Below are 16,775 nucleotides of genomic sequence, written 5' to 3' on the forward strand. Positions count from 1 at the left end.
GAAAGGTACTGAGAACACTGTCTACACTGCAATTTTATAAATGCCTGAGGTGAATTTGCTCTCCAAAAAATGAAATGGAAAATCCTTTGGATTTTCAAATGTTTACAAACTCAAGCACTTGCCTTGTAGCTTCCTGGTATATATTAAGTACATTCAGACACACAAACTGAAAACTCTGACCCTGATAACCGTTCAACGATTCATTCAGACTTTCACTATCTTTGTAAGTGACAGACCTTACAATAGGGTGTACCAGAAACAGGGGAAAAGTCCTTAACTTCAGGTAACTCTGTGGAGGGCAGGATCTGTCAACCTCAGCATGACTGACACTCTGGGCTGGCTAACTCTTTGCTGTGTGGGACTGGCCTGTGCACTGTCTGATGTTGACTAACAGCCCTGGCCTCTGTCTACCAGATGACAATTGCAGCACCCTGGCTGTAACAACCAAAAATGCTTCCAGACATTACCAAATGGGCCCTGGGTGATTCGGCCTCTGGCTGAGAACCACTGATGTAAAAGAATGACAGTGAAGTGAAGTCACTCAGTCATGTCTGACTCTTTGCAACCCCATGGACTATAGCCTATCAGGCTTCTCCGTCCATGGGATTTTCCAGGCAAGAGTACTGGAGTGGGGTGCCATTGCCTTCTCCAGGGGATCTTCCCGACCCAGGGATCGAACCCGGGTCTCCCGCATTGTAGGCAGAGGCTTTTACCGTATGAGCCACCAGGGAAGAGCCAAAAGAATGATAGGCAAGTGATAAACTACAATTCAAAACTGTGGTGGCAGCTGTAACTGAGCTTGGCACAGGCTACTACGTGAACATTTAAGAGAGACACCCAATCCAGCAGGAGGTGGGGACTGGGCCAGGCAGGGAAGGTAGAAAGAAAATCAAGGAAGGTATCCTTGAGAAAGCACACAGGAAAATACACTTTGAACGACAGATAGGGTTGGCTAGATAAAGGAAGAAAAATGGAGACAAGAAGTCACATTTCAGAAAGAAGAAATCACATGCGTAAAGGCACAGAGAAGGGGAGAACCCTGGTGTATCCAGAGCCACAAGTAACTGAGTCTGGGAGGGCAGTGGAGTGGGGAAGGGGGAGAGGCTTGACGAACGATGCCCGCTCTTATTGCTGTTTCATCTTCACAGCAGTGAGCAGTTACTGAAGGACTTTAAAGAAGAAAGACAGGATTGTATTTCATGTTCTCGAACAATAACTGGTAGCAAGTGGGAATAAGGAGGGAAGAAAACATGCCTGGATGCAGAGAGACCATAAATATCTATTTTGAGAAGTTGCAAAGTGGCTGCTGTGCCTGCTAATGAAATTATGGGATCTGTTTTTCATAACAAGCATTGAATTTTCTAAGGTGGATAACTAAATGACCAAAAGTCTGAGAGTCACATAAGGAAGAGACAGTTTGGGACTGCAGGGGCTCCTCAGCCTTTTTCTTGTTTTTTTGAGAAAGAGATAAGATCTTTACACCACCTGGTACTTAGAGAAAAGGGATCATAGAAATCTCTTTATAAAGGGTTTTTTTTTTTTTTTTAAGTAATGTACTTACTTTCATATATTCCCTCAATCCTCATTCTTAAAACTGTTTATAGCAGAACCACAGCAATACAATTTGTAGAAGTTGTAACTTTTGGCTTGAGCAGTAGTCTTCTGCCACGTGTCTAAAAGAACCAATGTATCATCCAACCCAGTGGGCAGAGACCCATGCCCCACCACTCTCGTCTCTGAATCAACTAGGTCAGTGGTTTTGGTGTAAAGTAGGCTGCCACTGGTATTTCTCCCTTGTAAAAAACTTGTAACACTTACGTGTTGTTAATTATTTGAAATCTTTCACCTTTCTTAAATGAAAGGTCTTCTGTAGTTCTAGCTTCATAATCATATAAGGCCACAAATATAGTAACACCACCTATTGGGGGAAAGAAAGACCAAGGTAAATTATACAGACAAATTAACAACATAGAAATTTATCAGTAAAAACATTGCCAATGATGATAAAGAAAGCTTAAGCATAGTTCTCTGCCTAGTGTCCAGAATCAATTTTTAAAAGTTAGAGATTTGGGCCACTGAAGTTTTCAAGTTAATAAGATGATGTCTTAAGGTCTTCCATGAGACTACTATACTGTACAGATTCTAAAATTCTACAGAGCCAGAGAAACCTTTTTAATCATGATTCATATTTGCAACATCTCTAGCTTGAGAAGTGATGTGGTGATCGATGATTCAGTCACTAAGTTGACTCTTGCAACCCCATAGACTGTAGCTGCCCACCAGGTTCCTCTGTCCAGGGGTTTCCCAGGGAAGAATACTGGAGTGGGTTGCCATTTCCTTCTCAAGGGGATCTTCCCTACCCAGGGATTGAACTTGAGGTTCCTGCATTGCAGGCAGATATTTACTGCTGAGCCATCAGGGAAGCCCAAGTTCAAATCAGTTTTTTTTGGCAGAAAAAGCATTAACAAGTATTATAAACTACTGGCATGGATCACCTCAAATTCTTAAAAACAACAGGTGAACATTTCCATCCTTAATACTTACTGTGTAGCACAAGGAACTCTACTATGTGGGAATAGAAAGTAAAAAGAGTATATATAACTGATTCACTTTGCTGTACAGCAGAAACTAACACAACCTTGTAAATCAACTATACTCCAATAAAAATTAATTTAAAAAGACTAATGATTAACAGTAATAACTAGGTTTTTAATTAATATTATTTATTATATTTAACAGAGATTAAAAAACAGCATGTTTTTCTTAGAAAGTAAATGGTATGCCTGATAAGGATTATAAATTAAAAAAATAATCATGTCATATAAATCACTGTAGGTGGATGCTTAAGAGATTAGCAATTTAAATAATCAAATTATTATCTGCAAGGGGAAGAACAGAATCTCATTTATCTGGCTTTGCTCCTGAGGCCCAGCCATGCATTAACTACCCATTTGGCATTTCAATGTCTATCAAGCATTTACAATTTATTAGGTACAAAATAAAGGTGTTGATTTTTCTCCTCCAACCTGTATTGCTGAAGTCTTCACTATTTCAGCAAACACTACCAGCCAATCAGGTACTCAAAGCCAATCCCATTAACAGCATTGCCAGTTCTACCCCTTAAGTACCTTATCCACTTCCTTGTCCATTTCAGTGCTTCCATCCTAATTCAAGGATGTTATTTCTGTTATTTCTCACTGGGAGTGTAGTAGCCCAACTCACTCTCTATCTGCTTTCCCTATATCCATTCTCCACACAGCTAGCCAGAGGGAGTGTGGGGAATTCAGAGTTATGTGGAATTCAATTGTGCAAATCCTGTACTGATCTCTTCAATAGCTTCCTTCTGACTTTGAATAGGACCCAAACTTCATACTATGGTTTGTGTGTGTGTTTGAGTCACTCAGTGGTGTCCAACTCCTTGGGCTCCCATGGACTGTAGCCCATCCGGCTCCTCTGTCCATGGAATTCTCCAGGCAAGAACACTGGAGTGGGCTGCCATTCCCTTCTCCAAGGGATCTTCCTGACCAAAGGATTGAACCTGGGTCTCCCACATTGCAGGTAGATTCATTACCATCTGAGCCACCAGGGAAGCCCAATTAATGGTATAAACCAGTACATAATCACCATCAGATTATTGCCAAATTTCTGAGAATAATATCCATGTAGAGTTTACTTTGTATGTTGGAGATTTTTAATTTTCACATAAACTTAAACACCCCATCCCTAGCCCCTCGTAACTCATTTCTCTTACAGAAGACCAACTTGATGTATCTATTGCCCAGGGTCACATTCTCAAATAGACTGTCCATCTAAAGCTCACCTGTTAAACCAGCAGGATATGAACTTGGCACCACTGAAAAAGAGGAAGATGCTCCTCCAAAAGGTGTCACCGCCGAGGACCCTCCGAATGGCGTCATGGAGAGGCTGCTGAAATTGGCAGATGTGCTCTTCGTGGAGGATGTTGGTGCCACCACAGCGTGTTCTCCTCCATAATGGCCTACTCCTGTGCTGACTGGCTCTGGCGTGTTTTCTGGTCTATATTTAATGGATGGACTTTTGTTCTCTTTACTTTTAATGCAGCCCATTATCAAGCCTACAAAGGTATTAAGGCAAAGTGTGAGAAGCAGTTAACATAAAGGATACTTCAAAAGAGGTGTACTTTAACAGTTGCCTTTAAACCAGGCATTTCTCTCCTGCAAAAAAGTAACAATAACAAATAAACCAAAAAATCCTAGGCAGCTAAAAATAGTCTCTCCTCATTTATTTTTATTGTAGTTCTTCTAACATATCATTCTAATCATGTCATTCTCCAGCTCAATCACCGTTAATGGCTCAACGACAACATGCCACAGTGTCCTGGGAAAACCGTGGGCTCTGAAGTCAGAAGCCGAAGGTTGAATCCTGGCTTCCTACTTTCTAGTGGAGTCATTTCAGGTACGTTGCTTAACTTCGCTGCAACCTCAGTTCCTTGAAAAAGGAGAACAATATCACCTACTTCATAAGGTTTTCCATGAGAAGTAAGTTTATTTACCACAACTTCTAGACTATCTCTGAGACACAGCAGGTACTAGCGAATTCTGGCAGTTTTCCTTCTATCTATACTAGCGCTGTGTAACAGAAACAGAATCTGAGCTGTATCTATAACTTTATTTATTTTTTCGTATCTATAATTTTAGATTTTCCAGTAAACACATTTAAAAAATAAAAACAGGTCAAATTAATTTTAGTAATATATATTTCAATATGTCATCAGTATGAAAAATGTTAATGAGATTTTTATACTCTTCTTTTGTACTAAATCGTAGAAATCTGATGTGTATTTTAAACTCACAGTACACCTCAATTTGGACCAAGCACATCTCAAGTGCTCAACAGCTGTATGTGGCTAGTGGCTACTCCACTGGACAACGCAGTGCTATATCTTCTCCCTAGTGATGGACACACCCTCAAAGCTTGCCAAATCTGATTCCAGTCTATCTTTCCCACTTTATCTCCTATCATTTCCTCACTTATCTTATGCATAAAAGAGAAACAGTCTCAGATCTCAGAGTTGGAATGTCTTTAGATCACTATCTTAAAACCGGTATATTCAGAAGACGTGACAGTAAAGCACAGTACAGGAACATGACTGGGACTGGAAGCTTAAGTATCTACTGAAAACACTATGAGAGAATGACAAGCTAAATGTATGAAAAGCAGTTGCTTCTGAAAGTGTTAGAAGGAATATAAGGTAGGTTGGTTCATAACGCGGTAGTTGGAAAAGAAAAGCCTTTGAAGCATGTGAAAGATTCTAGAAACCCTGAAGGAAAAGACGAATATGATTAACTTGGGGGTGGGGGGCCGGTATGGGCATAGAAACTTTTAAGTGAAACTAAAGACATGAGAAGTAGGGAAAATGTCTCTGTACTTGCTCATGCTCTTACTTGCTCTCTCAACACAGGAATGTACCATATAAAAATTAGTTGAGGTTCTTAATATAGACAAGGGCTTCCCATGTGGCTCAGCTGGTAAAGAATCCGCCTGCAATGTGCGAGACCTGGGTTTGATCCCTGGGTTGGGAAAATCTCCTGGAGAAGGAAACGGCTACCCACTCCAGTATTCTGGCCTGAAGAATTCCATGGACTACATATATAACAGTCCAGGGGTTGCAAAGAATCGGACACGACTGAGCGACTTTCACACATTCACACAATATAGACAACTCTTACACATGAGAAAATATACATAGCCCCTTAGAAAAATCTGAATGCCTATCAGGAGACAATTCACAAATGAAACATGAAAGGCCAATTAGCGTATGAAGACATGTCCAATCACCCCAGTCTTCAAATAAATGCAAATCTCTAAAGGTATCCTTTTTGCTTATCAGATTGGCAAATTTTGACTCAATACTCAAGGCTAAGGCATGAATTTTAATCATCAATATGTTAGGTAGGTAGAATAGGGAAAAGGAGTCCAAAATGGTGGTGGCTAAAAGACAAGGAAGGTCTGAGGACCAGAGTGAAGACTTCAGGCAGAACAAACAGCACTCCTGGCTAAGCCCAATTTGCATAGGGCAGGCCCAGGTGGAGGAAAAAACATAAAAGGAGGAGCCAAAGCGCTTTCTCTTGAACTGTCTCTCCTGCGTGCGTGCGCTCTTTTCTCCCTCTCTCTCTCTCTCTCACTCACTCACTCTCCTGCTATCTTCTAAATAAAATAGAGCTGTAACACTGATTTGCCTAAGAGCTGTAGCACGGTTTGTCCAAGACCCAAGAGCTGTGACACACCGAGGGCTTTCATGTCCGTCACTCCCGATCTTTGTTGTGACGAGACAAAGAACCGAGGAACATACACTCACGTGACAAATATATACCCACAAAATACATTAAGTTGCAAAAAATATTTTAAAATCTGTACAGAGGATTTTCAATATTACCAATATCTGAAGTCTAAATATTAAGAAAATATTTTAATAATGACACAGACTTTGAAAAAACAGTTGTATGATGGAAAAAAAATTATGAAAGCCAGAATGGGTGCTAACTTACTTTAAATTGGATAACAAACCAATTGAAATATATCATTTCATAAAAGTTACTGTACCCCTCACCCACCCTCATTTCCATTTCCAGCTTTCTCAGTTCCTCATTTTCACCTTTTTCTTCACTCAGGATTCCTGTTAAGGTCTTTTCTTCCCATAAGACATCACACCTAACTTAACTCTTCCTCCGTAAGTTCTATCTTTTTCCCCCTCACCCTTCCAGTTTTCCATTACTTCTCTTAACCTGTCCTCCAGTTTCTTTTTCTTAATCCAGAATCTTTGGTCCAACTAGTCACAAATACACAGGAGCCATCACTGCTGCCTACCTCTTTTGGAAACATAATTATAAATGTGGAATGTGACTTCTATTTTTAAGTAATCTTCAGGTGTAAAATGTATTTAAGATTTTAATGGATTCTCTTAGAAACATAACATGATTTAAAATACTTATAAGTGAAAGCCTCTTTCAGGTTCCAAGCTACTAGCTTACAGATATATTATTTATTAATAACATATATTTATTAGACACTCTAAAGGGAGCCAAAGATGGCAAGAAATGGTTCTTTTTCTTTAAAAAGGTCGCAAGTAAGTGTAAGAAAAATCATAGTATTGTACAATGTGAAAACCCTGGAGGAAGGTATGGCAATCCACTCCAGTATTCTTGCCTGGAGAAGCCCATGGACAGAGGAGCCTGGCAGGCTATAGTCCATAGGGTTGCAAAGAGTTGGACACGACTGAAGCGAATTAGCACACATGTATGTATGCACAATGTGAAAACTGCAAGAGTGAAAACAAAAAATGCCAGAGCAGAGGTATATACGAACATGTCAGGAATACCACTGAAGTTATCAGCTCTGCTTTGAGAGCTTGGGAAAGAAAATTCTGCAGATGGTGGCACCGAGCTAGGTTTTGAAGGGCTGGAGATTTAGGAAAGAATATTCTAGAAGGAATGAAGAGTGAAGAATGGCTCCAATGTTTGGAAAAGCAAGGTGTATCAGGGAACAGAAAACCGTGGCAGAAATATAAGGGGGTGTTTTTGAGAATGGTGGGACAGGCAGCTAGTTAGAGGAGAATTTACATACACAGAGAGTTATTTGCTAAGAAGTAACTTTTAGATTTATCCAGGGAGCACTGGAAAGTTGAGATCCTTAAAAAGCTGAAGAGCAGAAAATATGTGTTTGAGAATAACTATGGTGGAAGTACGAGTTATAGCCTGGAAAGAAATAATGACGGCAGTTAGTCAAGTCATAAAACTGCAAAGATCCATGTGACGAAGTACAAAAGCAGGAATACTGTGGGGCCAAAGGTGAGGGGGAGACGAGAGGTAAACACTAAATACAATAATCAAGTTTAGATGAGTGGCTGGTTATGGGTGGATGTGAAGAAAAAGGAGTCATTTAATGGCACCCCACTCCAGTACTCTTGCCTGGAAAAATCCCATGGGTGGAGGAGCCTGGTAGGCTGCAGTCCATGGGGTCATGAAGAGTCGGACACGACTGAGCGACTTCACTTTCAGGCATTGGAGAAGGAAATGGCAAACCACTCCAGTGTTCCTGCCTGGAGAACCCCAGGGACGGGAAGCCTAATGGGCTGCCGTATGGAGTTGCACAGAGTTGGACACGATTGAAGCGACTTAGCAGCAGCAGCAGCAGCATGCACTCCCTACAATTTATCGGACACTTTAAAAGTAGTGACTAATTGTGTGCTAAAGGGCTGGATGACTCCAAAGTTTCTAGTTTGAACTGAACGGAAAGCAACACCATAACGGAGGTAGAGAAAAGAGAAACAGGTTTTTCTGGACCAACACGTTCAGTTTTAGAAGTTAGTTTTAGGGGCCTGCCGGGAATGATGTTGCAAAATCGAGTGGGGGACTGATAATAAAATCTAAAACTCACAATGAGGCAGAAACCAGAGAAAAAGTAAATGAAAATATTTTCACAGTGTTATCACACCATTTGGAGATAATAAAACTCACCAAAGGTACAGATTTGGAGGGGTGTGAAAAATTAATACAGTGCTGCAGGACATCTACAGATAAAGGATAGGCGGGCAAGGAAATTAGGAAGCAGCATTTAAGAGTCGGGAGTGCTTTCACAAGTTTCAATGGGCAGAGGGAAATGGCAACCCACTCCAGTGTCCTTGCCTGGAGAATCCCAGGGACGGGGGAGCCTGGTGGGCTGCCATCTCTGGGGTCGCACAGGGTCGGACACGACTGAAGCGACTTAGCAGCAGCGGCAGAGTTTCAACTGTCTCTGTAGCACTTTTCTTTTCTCCTTAAAAGAAATACGGTAATGAGCTAAGTGTGGGTGACATATAATTCTTTTTGTTAGTCTGAAGTATTTAACACATTTTTAACAAGTAGAATAGTAAAGTGGGAACAGCGAGATAAGACTTTCAAGAAGAAAATGGCTAATAATGGTAAAGACCAACATGAAATCAAGTGGCATTTAAACTGATTTTAAAAGGCCAGCTGATTAATAATCAGGAGCTCACTGATGACTTTCACAAGAGCATTTCTTAGCATCATGAAGAGAACAGATTGCAGTAAATAATAAATTTAATAACTAGCCCATGAAAATATGGTAAATTCTGGAATGCAACATCTTCATAAGTTGGGAATGTACACTTTAAAAATTTTTTGATTGATGATTGCTTTACAATATTGATTTCTGTCATACATCAACATAAATTAACTATAGGTATACATATGTCCCCTTCCTCTTGAATTTCCCTCCTAACTCCCACCCCGCTCTAGATTATTACAGAGCCCCAGTCTGAGTTCCTGGAGTCATACAGCAAATTTCCACTGGCTATCTATTTGCATGTTACGTATATGCTTCCATGCTACTCTCTCCATCCATCTCACCCTCTCCTGCCTCCCCCCAACCCGTGTCCATGGTCTGTTCTCTATGTCTGCATCTCCACTGCTGCTCTGCGAATAGCTTCATCAGTACCATCTTTCTAGATTCCACAGATATGCGTTAATATACGACATTTGTTTTTCTCTTTCTGACTTCATTCTGTAAGAGGCTCTAGGTTCATCCACTTCATTAGAACTGACTCAAATCAGAGAACGTACACTTTTTACCAAAATGTTTTCTATGATTCCTTTGTCTAGTCCACAGATCCTCTCCTTCAGAGTCTCAGTGTAATCTACTTCAACAGACACTCAGTTCTCAACAGCCATTCTCCTGCTTTGATAAAAGAACCCTGATTTTGTTCACTTTCCCCCCACTTGACAAGTCCTTCATTTGTCCAGCCTCAGGAAGTAAATAATGACTGATTTAAGCCACTCATATAGTCGTATCACTTTGCCAATTAACCATGTAAGCCTCGAACATGGGCTTCCAGGAAGTTTTTCTCACTTGTAAAAAGGAATACAAGACGGAAATATTCCATTTCCATTCCCTAGATGTCTTTACTGTTCTTGCCTAAATCAGACTACAACACAGCCGTGTGAGAGGAGGACACAAACATACTGAGAGAGGGAGGGCAGGAAGAGAAAAGGAACTTGGGTCCTTGACGCTGCTGCTCAGGTATTGAACTGTGTAACCCTATAACTCAATGAAATAACCCAAAGAAATGCTCCAAAAATCTTATTATGAGAGATAAAGTAGCTATTGTAAAAGTCAGTTTTCTTGTTTGGTTTTCAGTTACAGTTGAAAGGATCTTAAATAATAAACTACTCAAATCACATGACAATGGTTAATGCATTAAATACCTTTTCAACATATCCAGGTACAACAGCTTTGAAAAAAACTGATCTTTTCTCAAAGTATTTACATAAAGTCTGAGCTATCCTCAAAGTATTTACATAAATCTGTAAAATTTATAGTCTATAAAGGTAAACTTATATTTTGGGAGGACTTCTCTGGTGGCCAGGGGCTAAGATCTCAGGTTCACAATGCAAGGGGGTTGGGTTTGATCCCTGGTCAGAGAACTGGATCCCACATGTTGCAACTAAGAGTCTGAACGCCACAACTAAAGATCCAGCCAGCGGCAACCAAGACCTGGTGCAGCAGCCAAAGACATAAAATACAATTAAAGAAACTTTTTTTTTTTTCTTTAGCCATGGACTTTATTGTTTGAATATCTGCAATTATTATTCTATACACAAATGTTAATTTCTTACAAAACTCTGTATTCCATATTGCTAGGTCACTTCACTCTTCATTTTATGTCACATTTCCATCAAGAACTATTTCCCCAAATCACCATCTGCCTGATTGTGTGTTGTTGTTGTTCAGTTGCTAAGTTGTGTACAACTCTGCGATGCCAGACACTAGTCCACCAGGCTCATCTGTCCATGAGATTTTCCAGGCAAGAATACTGGAGTGGGTTGCCATTTCCTTCTCCATAAAGAAACTTTTTTAAGCAAACCATTTCATACTGGTATTTGCTTGAGCATAAGGTGCACAAATATTTGCTGAAAAAGAAGGTTTTACCTCAATCTGAATGTTACTTTAAGATTTTCTGATAAATATGAATTTAAAATTTAGATTATGGAAATTTCTTCACTTAGACCCTATCAGATAGTCTTTCTTAAAAAAATTTTTTAAAAATCAACTTTGAGGTATAATTTACATACAATAAAATGCACCCATTTAAAGTGTATAGTTCAGTAGAGTTTTGGCAAATGTCTATTATAACTGTATGGTCAATACTATAATTACAATATAGAATATTCCAATCATCCCCAAAAATACTGTTGTACCCTTTTCCCAATTAACCTAACCCCCAACCCCAGCCCGAGGCAACCACTGATTTGTTTTCTCTAACTATAGATTATCTTCTCTAGAGTTCCATATAAACAGAATAATTCTATATATAGTCGTCTTTGTGTCTGGCATGTTAACTAGCCACTGTGGAGGCACCTACGCTCGCCACTGTACCACCAACGCTCTACTAGGCACTGTGTAGCTGAGATACTTCCATATTGTTGCCTATACAGGCAGTTCATTAATTTTTACTGCTAAGTAGAATCCCACCATATACCATAACTGTTTATCCATTCACTTGCTGATGGCTATTTGGGTTGTTCTGGTTTGGGGCTGTTATAAATAAAGTGGCTGTGAACAGTCCCGCACAAGTCTTTGGGAGGGTAGATATGTGTCCTTCTCCCCGACCTTCCCCTTCCTCGTCTCCATCAATTCCTAGGATTGGACCTGCCTGATCATATAAAGTTAAGCATGACGATAAGAAGATACTAAACCGGTTTCCATAGTGACTGTACCATTGTGCATCCCCACCAGCAATAAAGGTGAATTATCTACAACAATGTGGAATTCCTGCAACTGCCGAGATGGTTGCCCTGTTCCTGCCGTTGCACCCCCGTATCAGACCTAGCCTTTTCCTTCTTTCTTTCTAAGTATTTTATTAACTTACTTTCGGCTGCACTAGGTCTTTCTGCTGCACATGGGTTTTCTCAAGCTGTGACTAACGGGCTCAGTAGCTGTGGTACACGGGCTTAGTTGCCCTGAGGCATGTGGAATCTTCCTGGACCACGGATCAAACCTGGTTCCCCTGAACTGGCAGGCAGACTCTCACTCACTGGACTACCAAGGAAGCCCAAGCTAGCCTTTTCAATTACCAATCATTTCACATCACGCTATGCCACAATCCGTCCAAGACCTTGCATTGACTCAGAATAAAAGCTACAGTTCTCACGATGGCTTTCGAGCTCCCACCATGGAGCTCCCAACACTTCTCCTACCTCATCTCCCACAACTCTGCCCTTACTTGCCCCACGGCCTTGCTGTCCTTCAGATGGGCCAAGCAACCCCCATCTTGAGCCACTGCACCTTCTTCTTTCTGCCTGGAAAGCTCTTCAGCTGCGTAACTGCCTGGCTCGCCCCTCAGTCTCGTCAGGTCTCTGTACTGCAATCATCTTCTCTGACCACCCTACATAAAGCAGCAATGCAACACTCCCCAGAGCACTGCCTACTCCCCTTTTAACCTGCTTTATTTTTTGATAGCACTGACACTATACAAAACATAAGGGCTGAGAGCACAGACTGTTCCATTATTTGTTTACTGGATGTACAGCACAGCGCTTAGGAACACAGACTTTAGAAACAGAATGTTTGAGTTCAAAGTCCGAGTCCACTGCTCACAGCTGTGGGAGTTTTGGCAAGATACTTAACATTTCTATGCCTCAGTTTCCTCATCTATAAAATGTGAATAGTAAAAGCAAGACTCAAGGGTTACTGTGAGGATTAAATGAGTTAATATATGTAATGTGCCTACAACAGTGCTGGCATATAATAACCACTAATGTTTGCTATGATGGTAATGTCTCTAAGGATAAAGTTGGCTTTCCCCTCCAGAATATAAGATTGGACTTTTTTTTTTTTTTTTTAATTTTACTGAGGTATAACACATTTGCAGAAAAGTAAATATAACCAACGTACAGCTCAATGAATGAGCACAAACCAAACACCAATGTACTTCTCACCCAGATCAAGAAACATGACTTAAACTACCACCAACCATCCTACTGGAAATATACCTGAGTGTAGACTGCTGGGTCAGAGTGTTTCCAGAGTGCTGTAGCAATTTATAATCCCATCAGCAGAATAGGAGAGTTGTCAGCGCTTCCTGTTTTCACCAAAACTTGGTATTTTCCATCTTTTAAGATATATCTGTTCTGGTGAGTATGTAGTGAGTGGTTTCTCACTGTGTTTTAAAATTTCATGTTCATAATTATTAATGAAGTGAGCACCTTTTCATATGTTTATTGGCCACTTCTCTTTTGTGAAATGTCTATTCAAAACACTTGTTCACTTCTGTACAGGACTGTCTCTTTTTCTTATTGATCTGTAAGGCATTCTCTGTAGTATTCCCAGAACCGAGAAAAGAGTCAAAGTGTTAGTCAGTCAGTCCTGTCTGACTCTTTGTGACCCCATGGACTGTAGCCCACCAGGCTCTTCTGTCCATGGGATTTCTAAGGCAAGAATACTGGAATGTGTTGCTGTTCCCTTCTCTAGGGGGTCTTCTTCACCCAGGGACTGAACCTGAGTCTCCTGCATTGCAGGCGGACTACCGCCTGAGCCATTAAGGAAGCCCATTAATAGCTGAAATACAGGAGACTGGGGTTCAACCCCTGGGTTGGGAAGATCCCCTGGAGAAGTGAATGGCTACCTACTGCAGTATTCTCGCTTGGGAAACCCCATGGACAGAGGAGCCTGGTGGACTACAGTCCATGGGGCCACAAAGGGTCCCATATCCAACCCAAGGAGGTTCTAACGTGAATAATTTTTATAAAAGAAACCTCTGTCTAGAACCTTGTCGAGGACAAGTCTTTCAATGAAAATAAGAACCAACTAGAGAATAAGAACCAACTCCTTAACTTCCCCAATTTACTTTCCCAACCACCTGCTAATCTTCCAAATTTAGATCTGGGATTGGGGGACGCAAAAAAGCCAATGAGACTTTACTATTCGAATCAGAGAGCAAAGACTGTCCTTTAGGCAGGGTAACAGGATGTGCAAAAGGTCAGAGACAGGGGAGAACAAAATGGGCTTTTGAAATCCTAGTTTGGTGCTAAAAAGTATAACCAGAAAAAGTACGAAGGGGAAAGATGAGGCCAGAAGAGACAGCAACATGGAAGAGAGCCTATACTACAAGGATCTTCTACTTCCTTCTCCTTAACACAAACTGCTTTAGATGCATGAGTATTCATTTAACTTTTGTTGAAAGAATAAATCACTGAATCGTAACTTGATTCTGACATATTCTTTTCAACAACTTGCCTAACATTTGTTTCTCTCCAAAGGGCCAAGCATAGCAAGCATTCTAGAAATACTTGTAGGTTTTTCCATTTCCTTATCAATTCTGTAAGTCAGAAGTTTTTCAAATTTGTATCAGGCACGTATATATCAGAGTTACCTATAGGGTATCAGAACACGCTTTGTAACAGCATGTTTCGCAGAGCTGGAGCAAATTTGAGATGGTCTGTAAAACACATCCAGCTCAGTCATTAGCAAGCAGCACTTCACTTTGTACTCTATGTTAGGGTATTTTGTTTTGATGATATTTTACACTTTGACAGTGTTTCATGTTTCAAGAATATTTTTTTATTATTCAATTTGATCCCATAATAATCCTAATGTTACGGAGGGGGGAAAGTAGGTATAATCTCCACATCTTTTATTTGAAGAACCTGACGGCTGGGTGGGGGAAGTCACCTGCCCAAGGAGATGAAGCTAGAAGTGAGCACAGCTAGGGAACTGGGTCTAAATGCAAGGCTGTCCTCTTCCCCCACACCCATACAGCCTCTGGGGGTGCTTGGGCATAACATTTTCTTTTCTTTGACAAGTTATTAAATATCTGCCTGTCAGAAAATGCTACAAACATGATAACATTATTGGCAGTCAGCTTCACTGCTCCACCCACAACACAAATCTACTAACTCTGAGAACTGCAACCCACCCCTCTCCACCATAACAATGTTGCTTTATTACTAGTGATAGTGACTAAACATTCTCGATGACTTATATTTTTGAACTAAAAAAATTTTTTAAACATATATTATTTCTATAAACTAACTCTTGCAAGTTAACCAACTGTGATATTATATGCTATATCCAGCAAGGGGATAAAAAGCTCTCATTTGTCCCTGTGCTCTACAGATTAAAAACACATTCAGTGATCTTTTCTCGAAGTTTCATTTTTAAATCCCCTCCCTTCAGCATAAGTACAGAAGATAAGCAGGACACAAAAGAATAGAAAACAGACGGAGAAGAGGAAACATCACCCTGCTGAAGGGCGTGTACTCTGTCTAGTAAAAGCAAACAAAGAACTTAATTTTCCAAGAGTCAAAGGAGAATAGAAAGTGTGAGCAATGGAAAACTGAGCTTGCAGTCTCACCGAAAGCAATCTTCTACCATCTTTTTTTTTTTTTTCCCCTTTTTTGTACTTTAAATACGCAAACAAGTGACCTTAAAGAAAAAGCCAACTCATTCTAAATTCTGGGTTACTCCCCATGGTTTCTTTAATGAAGTCTGGCATAGGATCAACCATAAGGACCTGATGTAAAGAACACTTAAAATGTATTGTTAGGAAATATAATAACAAATTACAAATTAATGGGAAACCCCAAGATATTTATTACCTGTATTTAGAAGCATCCTTCTCTCCACAAATTCAGTCAACTCTTAAAAAAAATTTTTTTTTAAATCTTCTCAGGTTTTCATGCCTTACCTACTGTTCTTTGTCAAGATTTTTGCCCGAGAAACTACAGTCAACAGTTGGATACTACTTTCAAGTCCTTATGGAATTTAAATGCCCCTCAGACATTGTATGGATTCTTTTTGCATTGTAGTTTGAAACCTTAAAAATACATCATGCAACTATTTCTACAATAATGTATATACCTTTTGTTTATCTTTTTAAGACTCAAGAAAAGAAATAAGATACACGCATTTTTAGAAACATCAGTTTATAAAACTGACCTAGAACTCTTGCTTTCTCCAAATTCCTGTAATAATTTTTTTCCACTATGCTTCTCCTGTGACAATATTTTGAGTTTCAATGCCTGTTTTAGTCAATAGATTTAAAACTGCAAAGTTTAATTGGTAAATAAAATACACAACTGTAAAGATGAAATGAACACAGATCTGAAGAGAGGGAGCTTTTGGCAACAGAAGTAACAGCAAGGAATAGTCAGGTGTGTTTCAAAAATTAAAATAAGTCACAAGGGGAGGAACGTGGGAAGAGTTCAGGGAAGCAAGGCGAGAAGTGAGTCAGTTTAACCTGTTTCCACCCTCAAGACACCTGGAATCTTTCTGATCTTTGACACCCTTTGGTGCATGTCTTGTACCCTGTAAAATCATAGTCCTTTATCAGCAATAAGCAGAAGCTGTGTCCTTGCCTCTCAAACTCAGGCTAGCATTTCTAGTAGTAAGAGAGGTTTTAAAAAAATACATTCTACTGGTATCCAAGAATTTAACTGTAGCATGTGCATATTACACAGGTTTAAAACAACTACTTATTCTGAAATAATATTAGATGTATGGAATAATTATAACCTTCTTTTAAAACCCTGTCTTTTTTTAGCTTATTTTGCTACCTAACATCCCTTCTCAAACAAGATGTTATATTACTCCATGAAGCAGTTTACTTTGCTTTAAAATACTTGTTTCAAAATCTGAATTGTCAAATATGTTAAAAAGATATTTAAAAAAATTTTAACTTCCATGAAGAAAATTCTGTCCTGTCAGCAATAATTTTTTTAACTACAGTTTTGTCATATAAT

At 39.8% G+C, this 16,775-nt stretch overlaps 1 protein-coding gene across 2 annotated transcripts in view; it reads right to left on the reverse strand.

Moving 5' to 3' along the window:
* The window catches only part of YES1 (YES proto-oncogene 1, Src family tyrosine kinase), a 64,407-nt gene that overhangs the window by 18,385 nt on the left and 29,247 nt on the right, over positions 1-16,775 (reverse strand). For both annotated transcript variants that reach the window (XM_019986817.2, XM_070778860.1), the window contains exons 2-3: positions 3,821-4,093; positions 1,819-1,918 (exon numbers count right to left, since the gene is read on the reverse strand). In XM_019986817.2, the coding sequence (XP_019842376.1) occupies positions 1,819-1,918; positions 3,821-4,085 (365 nt within the window). In that variant the 5' untranslated portion in view covers positions 4,086-4,093. The remainder of the gene's footprint in view (positions 1-1,818; positions 1,919-3,820; positions 4,094-16,775) is intronic.

Source organism: Bos indicus, chromosome 24 (genome assembly GCF_029378745.1).
Source record: "Bos indicus isolate NIAB-ARS_2022 breed Sahiwal x Tharparkar chromosome 24, NIAB-ARS_B.indTharparkar_mat_pri_1.0, whole genome shotgun sequence".
In the NCBI taxonomy this organism is placed as follows: domain Eukaryota; kingdom Metazoa; phylum Chordata; class Mammalia; order Artiodactyla; family Bovidae; genus Bos; species Bos indicus.